Here is an 11819-nt window from a genome sequence, read left to right as displayed (position 1 = left end):
GATATTTTCTGGTGGACAGGTGCTTGCAATCTGCTCGTACGACAGCCGGCGTTCGTGACGATTCTTGCGTAGCAACAAATGAATCGAATTATTTAATATGTAACAAATATACGAATCGACGGTTAATTCTTTAAAAAGTCACTAGATATTCATATTGGATATTCTTTAAAGTAAAGTATAAAAACTTAGAAAATTTTCGAAATTTTCAACAATTTGATCGAAAATCGATGAATAATGACATTCATAATGAATCAACTGTTAATAAAATTTAAAAAAAGTTGATGAAACAATAATAAGAAAAGTCCAGGTGTTGATTCTATGATCTCTATAGACTGACTGTTTTCCATGCATAAATAATAGCTACATTGAATGTGTTATATGATTGTATAATATGATTCGTATTATATGAACTATCTATTATTGAGTGAATCGGGATATTGCTTCATTTTATCTCGAGATATTATTAATCGAAATATGGATTGAAATATTTATCGAATATCGAACAAAAATGATTTTTCATTCAAAGAAATAGAATAAAGAAATTGAAAATACGAGTCTTTTTTCTTTGTGCATAGTACCATAATGATTGTATAAATTAATATTTTGATTCCATGAATCATAAGTCGTTTTAATTTATATTTAAGACTTCAGGCTTGTGCATTCGAGCACAAACCAGTTCTGTATCTGCAATATCAAAATAATTAATGAACCTTTGTATTGCATCTTCGTGCATTAAATTAAGTCTACTGAATTTTATTTGTATCAGAAGTATCTTGTCGATAATATATGTATATGAATCGTGAGATCATTTGTTTCTTAATTTCGGAACAAATAAAATAGAAAATTTTTTTATATTATGTTTTGAAGAGATTATAGAATTATTTTTCTTATTCTTAATGTTCTAAATTTGAACATTTCAAAAATAAATTGTTAATAATGATATGAATTGAAGTTCAATTTCAATATAAAATTAGGAATCAGAAATAAAAATATTCTATTACAGAATGTTTTAGATACATATATAGTATTTACTTACATATACATTTTATACATGATTAAATATGTGCTTCTCAAAATATTTGTATCTATATATAGGTTATATTATATTTTGTAAAATACATTGTAAAGTAGAAGAATACGAGAATATATCTATTTTTTACATTAAAGATTACTTACATCAAAGAACACTTTATAGTTTTGTAAAATGAAAACGTATACAATTAATTAAAATCACACGTCAAGAATAAAGAGGAGAATAAACAGAATATGAAAAAGCCAGAAGTAGAGTACAAATTAAGAAATCAACCTCGTATCTAAAATGTCGCAAATGAAATAAAAAGGAATAGCAAATAAAGGATAGAAATAGGATAAAACCATCAGCGCCATCTCTTGATACCTTTCCGAAAATAATTTTACAAGCAATAGATAATAATTGAGATTGATTTTTTGAATAATAATTAATATTTTCGCATTTTTTGAATTTTTATTATTAATTTATTTGCTTTTTTATTAAGTTTATTATTACAATAAATATAATAATTGATATATATTTTTACAAATTAAAGTTATATTTATTGTTTTATGCTATTAATTTTTAATTTATAATCGTAAAAAAAAAATATTTAAAATATTTTAATTGCGACTTTACATAAAATTATAAAATAATAATACGAATAAATATTTAAAATTTATTCTCTATGTTTTTAAAATTTAATTTAAGTTATACAATTTCAATTCATTTATTTTCTGCACATTTAAATAGTAAAAAATTACCTATGATAGAATCCAGGTGATTTATCGTTTATAGATAATGATCCAACAACAGTTTTTCATCCGTTCGTAATATCAATGACATATATCAATATTTCGCAAATAAAATTACAAAATTATCACACTTAAACACTTACGAATCAAACATACATTCTTTATATAATAAAATCGTGTATATAAATAATATAAATTATATATAAATTGAACTCGAGTAATTTAAACGATATCGCGTAACGGAACTAAACTTTTATAGTTTTTTCTCACTCGGTAAGTTTTGCTCAGTGGACAAGATCGAGCGTAGCAACGAATTATTTAAAAAATAGATGATTTTTAGTAAACGAATATTTTAAAATATGATATATTTAAATGTTATAATTTTCAATATTCTATTAATACTTTGTTAATTAATTATTTTTATAATTTGTTTATTTAAGAGTCGTATAATGATTTTTGATATTACGATTTATTAAATTTATTAACTTTATAAAAATTTTTTTATTTATAATATAATTTATCATTTAATAAATTTATTATTTTTAAAAAAATATATTATTTTCAATTTTAAAGTCATTAATATTTAAAGTTATAAATATTTTTATATTATACTTTTTATGTAATAGAGAACGATAACAGTTATTAAATTACGTTATATATTTTTATCTTGTTTAATTAACTTCTTGAATGCGTAACAACAATCAACATATTTTTATTTATTTAGAACTAGAAATCATCCAATAAAAATATATGATTATATATGATTTCTGTCGATATATTAATATTTTGCAATTTATTTGCAACTTCATATTAAAATTTAATTTCAATTTCAACTATTAATTATAGTTTTGCAGTAATACTGCAATCACAGACGAAGTATTATGATAAATCGATACCGTTAAAAATAATACTAAAGTGGTAAGGGGGCTCTGGAGTCTCTTAAACATGAGCATTGATATGAAAATACAATGGATGTTAAATCTATTTTATATCTTGTCTATGCTGTCTATTTTACATTTTATGAATGTTTCTATATGGCAGATACTGCCATCTATGTACATTTTATCGGTAGTTATCGTTTAGCCACAGATGAATTCTTTCAAAATGTAATTTTTAAATTTAGCAATAAAAGTAATTTTAAATTATAAAGAATTATAAATTCTTAGCAAAAATGAAGAGAAAATTTGTTATGAAAAACATAATATTTATGAGTATCAAAATTATTCAATTTTATAAATAAAAAATGATACATGAAAAAATGTTGTGTTACCGACTTGAAATAGTTTATCATCTGTCTATTACATACTCAATGCCTTTGTTAGAATCATTTGTAAGTTCATACGCGCGGTAGGTACTACCCTCTGCTGTCAGGTATTAAAACGGGGGTGTGAGAGTGAGCTGTTTCTCGACGTCGGCTGATCAGCTGTGCGATTTGAGGTGGATTTTCCCCTTGTGGTGTGGTGTCGTGCACATTCAGAGTCTTACGCTCGATCGGCATAGATCTGTGAGATCACGTAACAAGCATAGAATTCGAGCCGTGGCATAAATACAGCAACGATAGTACGCGGTGGCGGCGATAAATCGGTAGTATTTTCTTGTGAAGGGGGCCAAGTGAGGCATGACGGGAACAGGTGACAATAGAGCTTCGCCATGTTAGATTTTACGAGATCGCGAAACGTGCGCCGCTGCTGCTGCTGGTGCTAGTGGAGAGAGAGAGAATTTATTTTGTTTTCTCGACTCTCGTGCTACTTTCCTCAGCGGTGATCCAACTGAAAATCATCCAAGCTGGATAGGTTACCCGAGTATCTCCGCGATACCGTGGACTGGTTTATGGGGTAAGTGTTTTCGAGTGAAATTTTCACTTTCGGCAACAATTTTTTCGACAATAAGAATTACCGGAGTCACGGAATAAAGGTTAACCTCGATGTTCGGCCTAACCTCCCCGTCGAGATTGACGCTCTTTCGCTCCGGTACGTTACTTTGCCTCGCTCCTAATAATCGTCTTGTCTTTTCCCTTTTTCTGAGAGAAAGTAATCTCCGGGACTTTCTGTGTCATCGCGGAATTGTGTCGTGCATTTCTATATACGATGTCATCTAAAATTTCGTCCGCTACTGTCCTGAAAATAACGCGTGGATAGAATGTTGAGTGCACAGTGTTTCCCTTTTTCGCTTTTCCGTTTTCGTATTTATAAAAATTGCTGACAATGATGACAACGTCGATTATTTCGTCGATTATTCGATAAGGTTAACGAAAATCGCGTGCGTTAATAATATCGATATTTTATGTGAAAATATAGTTTCAAATAGCCATGTTAAAAATATCTATATATTTGTCAAATGTTTATCGCGTTTGAATTTCTTATTTTTACTTTTTTATCGTAATATATGTAACAGAGAGGAGTAATCAAGAGGACTTATATAAACGTCACTTATAAGATTGTCGATAAAAGAATAATTTTTTTTCATGTATACATAAACTTGAATGTATTCACGGATTCGCTTCCATTACATTACTGTTATTTTTCCACTATCAATCACGCGAATTGTTGTCGATATTTTTAAAAATGTTTTATCAATAAATGTGTTATTTAGGATAATGTAAGTAGTTAGAAAATCGTAAAACAAGATAGCTTTGTATTTGTTCAATTTTATATTTCTATTTTGTTGCCTACCAGATTTAAATAGATTTACCTCTTTTTGTAGAATCATAATTAAGAATGTATCACATTATTCTTACGTAATTTTCCCTTTTTAATTACATTGTACTTGTGATTATTTATTATTATGTTTGTCAATAATAGTCGGTAATTGCATCTAACGTATATTTTTATTATTATTACTCTTATCAAATGAAATATTAATATATCCAAAATAATAGTACATATTATTCATCGTATTAATAATATAGATTTACGATTATTATTTTTAATTCGAAAGATATGTATCGATTTTAAGGTATCGAATTTTAAAAATAAAATTATTATTTCGAATTATTCTAAGAAAAATTTAGTTACCATACATATATCTTTCGAATCTCGTTTTTTAACGAGTTTTAATAAAATGTATTTTTCAAAATTATCTTTATCGAATGCTTCGAGTTTTTTTTATATTTTACCACTTTATCGAATTTTTACGATATGGAAACATGACTATATCGCTATCGTAACGATAAAATTAATCTCTCACAACTACCAATTACGTTTTCCATACATAAACTACCCTTAAAAGAAGAAAGTACAGCGCGATAAATCGCGATATCTTCGCGTATGACCAATTTAAGTATTTCCATACTAGTTTTACGCATCGACAAAGCGCAAAGCGTTAGTTGTAGAAACGAACCGTAGAAGAACGAAATATATAATTGCTTATTTTTTTTTTTTTTTTTTCGTTCTACCAAATAGAAGTTTTTCGATTTGAACGTGAACTACTGATTTTCTCGGTGACGAGGTAACTTTTTTTTTTTAGAGTTTTTAATGCTTTGTGGTTTGTTATTTATTTTTTTTTTTTTTTCATTTCCGTTCAACCGCATTATGTGATTAAAAAAACGTATGATTTTATTGCGACGCATAATAGAAGGAACAAATAGAAAAAAGCACATCAGAAATTAAATAGGTGTATCACAATTGGTTTTAATTAAGTATGTCGTTATTTTTAGGAACTGCTAGAAATGTTAATTTATCGTCTCGTGAAAAGATTTAATGACTTCGATCACTTAGCAACGTATCATTTAAAAATATACTTTTTAACCTCTTTACATTTGTCTTTCTTGGTAGAATTTTTTGAGTCAGTTTAACATAGATCCCTCGATTAAGAAAATTATATATTTTTGACAAATCGATAAGAAATTGAGAAATCTTAAGAAACATTAGAAGAACATAAGAAAAAAAAAACTATTTTATTAATAGAAAATGTGATTTTTAGAGCGTAAAAATAACTATAAAAAGAGAATTATGAGGAGAGAACAGATTCAACAAAATTATGGTTATGGAGAAAGTTAATTAATTTTAGTTAACAATTTTCTTCTTTAAAAATATTAAGAAAAAGAATATTATTACAAATATAATAATGAAAAGATAATTTTGTTAAAATTTTTGTTTCTCTTTTTAAATCCATTTTATCAATAGATTTTTCTTTCAAATAGTTTCAAAGATACAATAATTGATAAATAATATCTATATGTAAATAATATTCTAATATTCTACATTTAAAATGTGATTGATATATATATAATTAAAATTAACATTTTAATATTGTCAGAATTTCTGTCTATGCTTCAAAATTAATTTTATTAAATTTCTAAATTTCTTTTCGCTTCTCAAATTTTTTTCCTATTTTTTTTTAAAGATCTAAAAATTTCTTATATCAAAATACGAAAAATATAATTAATATTCTTACAGATTAAATAAATTTTATCTTTTCCTTATAAATTACAAACTAAATTATTATCGAATCGAATAAATTGAACGAGTTCTCTTAAAGTTAATAGATTTATAAAAAGAAATTTATTTTCATCGTGTGAAAATTCTATTAAAAGTTCAAGAAAAAGAGAAGAAAAATAGAACCGGGAAGAGTTAGCATTCATTATCGTTCCTAGAATCGGAAACATTAAGGCAAACCGTATCACCGATTACATAGGAACGAATTGTTCCGTAAGAAAAAAAAGAAAAAGAAAAAAAAAACAGAAAATTCTTTCAAAGATCTCTCCCTTTTTCTAAAGATCTCTCTAGAGCAATGGAAAAGACAATGGTTCGGCGATTGGTGGTCGAATGGTCACGTGTATGCGCGTATACGCGTGTTGGTTGGTTACACACGAAACACTTGACGGAGCGGCAATGTGTGTCGCGCACGGCCCAACTACGCGGAAAGTAAGCGGGAACAGCAGCGTTAGTGTGAGTCGCTAAGTTGAAACCGAGTGGACCCGATGAGTCACGATGTTGTTTCGCGCCGCGATCGGCTTCCTCGGTGAATCACGCGGCGGTCAGCTCGCCAAAACGGAGACACTGTGGCGTGCTAAACGGCCTCGAGACAACGTAACGTGTTGCAATTTTCGCAAGAAATAAGTAACAATCGGGGTAGCCGTTTCCAAAAAATCCGGACAAAATTGAATATTTATCGATTCTTAATCCCGAATATAATTTATCTCCCTTTCGCATTTTATCGAACGTAGAAACGAACGAAAGAGAAGAAGTGTCGAGTACGCATGATTTCTTTTCGTTTATTAAGATTCGTACGAAAATTGAGATAATAATTCTTCTTATCTCTTAAATAAATATTCGTTCGAATTAATAATTTCTATTTATAAAGGAACGATGGACAAATTAGGCTTGGGTTGTTGAACGGTCCGCGAACGTGTTCAGAACACAAAGTGTTACGATATATCATATTCTTTAAATAAATCCACGCCGTGACGTGTAGACCGCGCAGATAAAGCAGTTTTATCAACAGTATTCAACGATAACACGTGGGTTTCGTGTTGTCGACGGGTCCGCAAACAAACTTATCGCGTAATATCGTCTTATGCGACGTGCCTCTGACAAAGAGGTCCTTTCTGCTCTTGCGGTTTTGTGGTACAGTGTGTATATATCGCGAAATATACGTATATTATCCCGCATCCTATTCCGTATATGAAGCATTTCCCCACATAGAAACTAAACGAGCGTTAGAATTCATCACCGTGTATGGTCTCATATTTTACCGTGTTGGTAAATGGTGAAAACTGGAGTATACGATATAGCGCGATATGTCGAGGCGGAAGCCGTGTATCTTAGCCGTTCAAGGTCGCCTTTCCGTACTATTTCGCGCGAATTATAACGACTATATATTATTAGAAATTAATAAGCATTGATAAATTATATTCCCTCCTTCCGTTACGTAACGATTATCACAGAATCTATACGAAGATATATATTAAACGGAATTATACACTACCTCGTATTATTCGGAATCGCGAAATTCGATTCGGCGTACGGGTGGCAATTTAACTTCGGCTCGGCTCGGCGATCATCGGAAACGATCGGCCGAAGCCTTTAATAGCCGAATCTCGCGCTCGCGAAAATTTCGAAACAAGCGAACAATACACAGGGCATGGAGCATCATTGGATTCGAAATATATTTATAGAAATTAGGATAAAAGCGGACACTTTCGAGAAAATGGGATTTAACGAGACATAGATGGCGGTGATCATCGAGGTCAGTTGGATGTATTAGAAGATGGCAAGTTTCCCTCAATTTACTTTCTAATTCTGCAACAGATATTAATAAAAAATCTTTATTAATTATATCCCCGGCTGTTATATCCCATTTCTCTCGACTAATCGATATTTTTTTTTTCTCTCTCGTATATGGAAAGATATTCGTAAATGGAAAGTGCTAATAATAACTTCTTCCTCGAATATCGTTCTTGAAAATTGAATTACGGAGAAAGTCCGTATCGAGTGGATAAAGTTGAACCGGTATATCCGCTTCGACTAATCGTATAGATGCAAGAATCGTGTATCTAAATGGGAAATATGTAAATAAGTCGGTAAATAGGTTTTAGAATTTATACTTAACATTTTTTTTTTCCTTGCTATAATTTCTCTGATCGATTATCGTCAATCTGTTATTTTCATTGAAACATTGTACAAAAAAAAAAAGAGAGGAAGGAAGGAGTTGATCTGAATTTAGGAACAACGTGTTGAGAACTGTGTAACCGACCGCGAAGACACGTCACATTTACCTGACATTCATCGACTGCTCTCGTTATCCTGCCGTTCATTTTTCACTGTAATGTCGACCGACGTTTGTTGGCAACGTTGCTCGTGAATGGATAAATGTCGCGTGATTCACGGCCAAAATAATTGACACTGTTCAAAATTCAGGACCGGATGCGCTTCTACGTACGTACATATATACCCTTTCGTGTTTCGACGCGCGTTAGTGTAAAATTTCGTCGCGACATTTATTGATCTTTTAACCTTTTGAAAGATATACATGTCGCATATGCATACGTTTAATTTTATTCGCCATTATGATTTGAATATAATGTGGAATATTTTTAAATTTTATACGTACATTTTTTTTTCTTCTTTGAAATCTTTGTCCAGAATGTTTATCAATCTGTTTTTTATTATTATATTTCTTATTAAATTATCCCTCTTAAGAATTTGATACACTTGTAATTATATTATAATCCAATCCTATTGCTCTATCCATTGCAGTTGGTAAATAGCGGATAATAATGAGATTGCGTAATGTTTACCGCAAACTCAATTAGATTCTTACCTTTATACGGAATCGAAAATAATAAAAAAATTCAATTTAAGCCGCGATGCAGCTTGGATGGATTACATAATTCTCGAAATCGATACATATTAATATATTAACCAGTTGTACGGTACATTTCTTTCTTTTTTCTTTTTCTTTTTTTTTTCCATTCTGCGACAAGAAAAATCAATATTCTCTCTGAATGAAAATATAAAATTCCAGTCGCCGTTAATAACACCATGCTTCTAAGATGATCCAAATATTATTAAATATATTATATATATCAGAATATCATGCAAGGAATCAATAAATTCGTAATTAGGTTAGGAAATCTTCTTTCTCGAGAATCTTATTTCTTGACAATTCGTGTAAATAGAACGTTGAGATATAACTCGATACTTTCTTTTTTTTCTCGCATAAATTTCGAATTATTTAATCTCAAACCACACCACGAACTGTCGTTGATTCACGCTCGTCGTGATCGTGATTCGATTCATCTTATCATCCATATTTATTCCTGTCACTGAGAACGGGATAATTGAATTGGCCCCGAATGGTGCGTTTCATTGATCTTTTATCGATACCAACACTCTCTCTCTCTCTCTCTCTCGTTCTCTCGCGTAATTCATTTTGCCAGAATTTTTTTCCATATGTCTCTCTCTCTCTCCCTTTTTTTTTTTTTTTCGTCGTTCAGGACGAACCACTTTTCTTTTTCCACTGCTCTTTTTCATCGACTACGAAAAGGATTCGCGCGGTTTTTTTAATTTTACGTATGCATGCATTTTGGGCAGATAGCGGTTTTCCCTCCCTCCCTCTCTCTCTCTCTCTCTCTCTCTCTCTCTCTCTCTCTCTCTCTCTCTCTCTCTCTCTCTCTCTCTCTTTCTCTCCATTTAATTCCCTTGCGTTTCTTTGGAAGATTCTTTTTTTGTGACGAGATTTTTTGTACGAATTTAATTTAACACGTTAATTAAAATATTAAATTGATTATATTCTGGGAACTAAATAATATTTTAAAAATATTTTTTATTCGATGTTGTAATTTTTATTATTGCGTTTAATGCTTTTTAATCTTCTTTTTTTTATTTTTAATTTTTAAAAATAGTTTTTTTTTAAAATTATGGGTTAAGATTTGTGAAAATTTCTACGTTTCGAAACGGCGTTATTTTTCCATCCGCGCAATCTATGCTTTATCTTCTGTTTTCTTATTTTTAATTTTTAAAAATAATTTTTTTTAAAATTATTAAGATTTGTGAAAATTTCTACGTTTCGAAATGGTGTTATTTTTCCACCCGCGCAATCTATGCTTTATCTCCTTTTTTTTATTTTTAATTTTTAAAAATAATTTTTTTTTAAAATTATTAAGATTTGTGAAAATTTCTAAACGCCGTTATTTTTCTCGCGCAATCTATGCTTTATCTCCTTTTTTTTTATTTTTAATTTTTAAAAATAGTTTTTTTAAAAATTATGGGTTAAGATTTGTGAAAATTTCTATTTTTCCACCCGCGCAATCTATGCTTTATCTTCTTTTTTTTTTATTTTTAATTTTTAAAAATAGTTTTTCTTTAAAATTATTAAGATTTGTGAAAATTTCTACGTTTCGAAACGGCGTTATTTTTCCACCCGCGCAATCTATGCTTTATCTTCTTTTTTTCTTATTTTTAATTTTTAAAAATAATTTTTTTTTTTAAATTACGGGTTAAGATTTGTGAAAATTTCTATTTTTCCACCCGCGCAATCTATGCTTTATCTTCTTTTTTTTTTATTTTTAATTTTTAAAAATAGTTTTTCTTTAAAATTATTAAGATTTGTGAAAATTTCTACGTTTCGAAACGGCGTTATTTTTCCACCTGCGCAATCAATGCTTTATCTTTTTTTTTTATTTTTAATTTTTAAAAATAATTTTTTTTTAAATTATTAAGATTTGTGAAAATTTCTACGTTTCGAAACGGCGTTAGTTTTCCATCCGCGCAATCTATGCTTTATCTTCTTTTTTTTTTACTTTTAATTTTTAAAAATAGTTTTTTTTTTAAAATTACGGGTTAAGATTTGTGAAAATTTCTATTTTTCCACCCGCGCAATCTATGCTTTATCTTCTTTTTTTCTTATTTTCAATTTTTAAAAATAGTTTTTTTTAAAATTACGGGTTAAGATTTGTGAAAAATTCTACGTTTCGAAACGGCGTTATTTTTCCACAAACAAAATTCGAGCGCGTGGAAAATTCTGTTTTCACATAAGTAGCAGACGAGAGCGAAACACTTGACAAAGAGAAGTGGCTCCCACCCAGGCGAAAATCGCGTTTCCGCATGGACAACGCGTTGAACGCTTGAAGGGGATGCGCAAACAATTTTAGGCCGAAATCGCGTTACACCAGTTGAATGTTCTTTCTTTACTTTCTTTTCTCGCCACCCACTTTTCCAAATATATTTTTGAAAATGTAAAAAGAAATCACGAGAGTCGTTGAGAAATTTCGAAAATTTTTCTTGCAAAAAATTAATTATTCCATAATTTATTTAATTCTCCTATCTCGAGCTCGAATTTGAATTTTTATTTATCGTCAAATTTATCGAAACTCGATTTCTATTTTTTTTAATTAATTCAATATTAATCAAAATTAAAATTAATAAAGAAACATTAAAAACTAAATTAAAAAAATGAGATTGACTTTGATAATAAATTTATTTGAAATATTCGATCCATCAACTAGAAATAATTTATCAATAAATTGATTATTTATAATATTACCAATTACTATTTTTCCAAGAATTTTTTGATCAATTCAATCACGAATTATATTTATTATAAAAACACTA

The 11819-nt window shown here is 29.3% G+C and overlaps 1 protein-coding gene across 1 annotated transcript in view; it reads left to right on the top strand.

Annotated features, from left to right (window-relative positions):
- The first annotated feature begins 3095 nt into the window (after positions 1-3095).
- LOC408876 (MOB kinase activator-like 2) overlaps positions 3096-11819 on the top strand; it is a 57294-nt gene continuing 48570 nt past the window's right edge. Inside the window, exon 1 of the mRNA XM_026441571.1 lies at positions 3096-3599. Coding sequence (XP_026297356.1) covers positions 3595-3599 — 5 coding nt within the window. The 5' untranslated portion in view covers positions 3096-3594. The remainder of the gene's footprint in view (positions 3600-11819) is intronic.

This window comes from Apis mellifera, linkage group LG6 (assembly GCF_003254395.2).
Source record: "Apis mellifera strain DH4 linkage group LG6, Amel_HAv3.1, whole genome shotgun sequence".
Taxonomy (NCBI): Eukaryota; Metazoa; Arthropoda; class Insecta; order Hymenoptera; family Apidae; genus Apis; species Apis mellifera.
The sequence above is the reverse complement of the archived record's forward strand: the minus strand, read 5'-3'. Positions and strand labels throughout refer to the sequence as shown.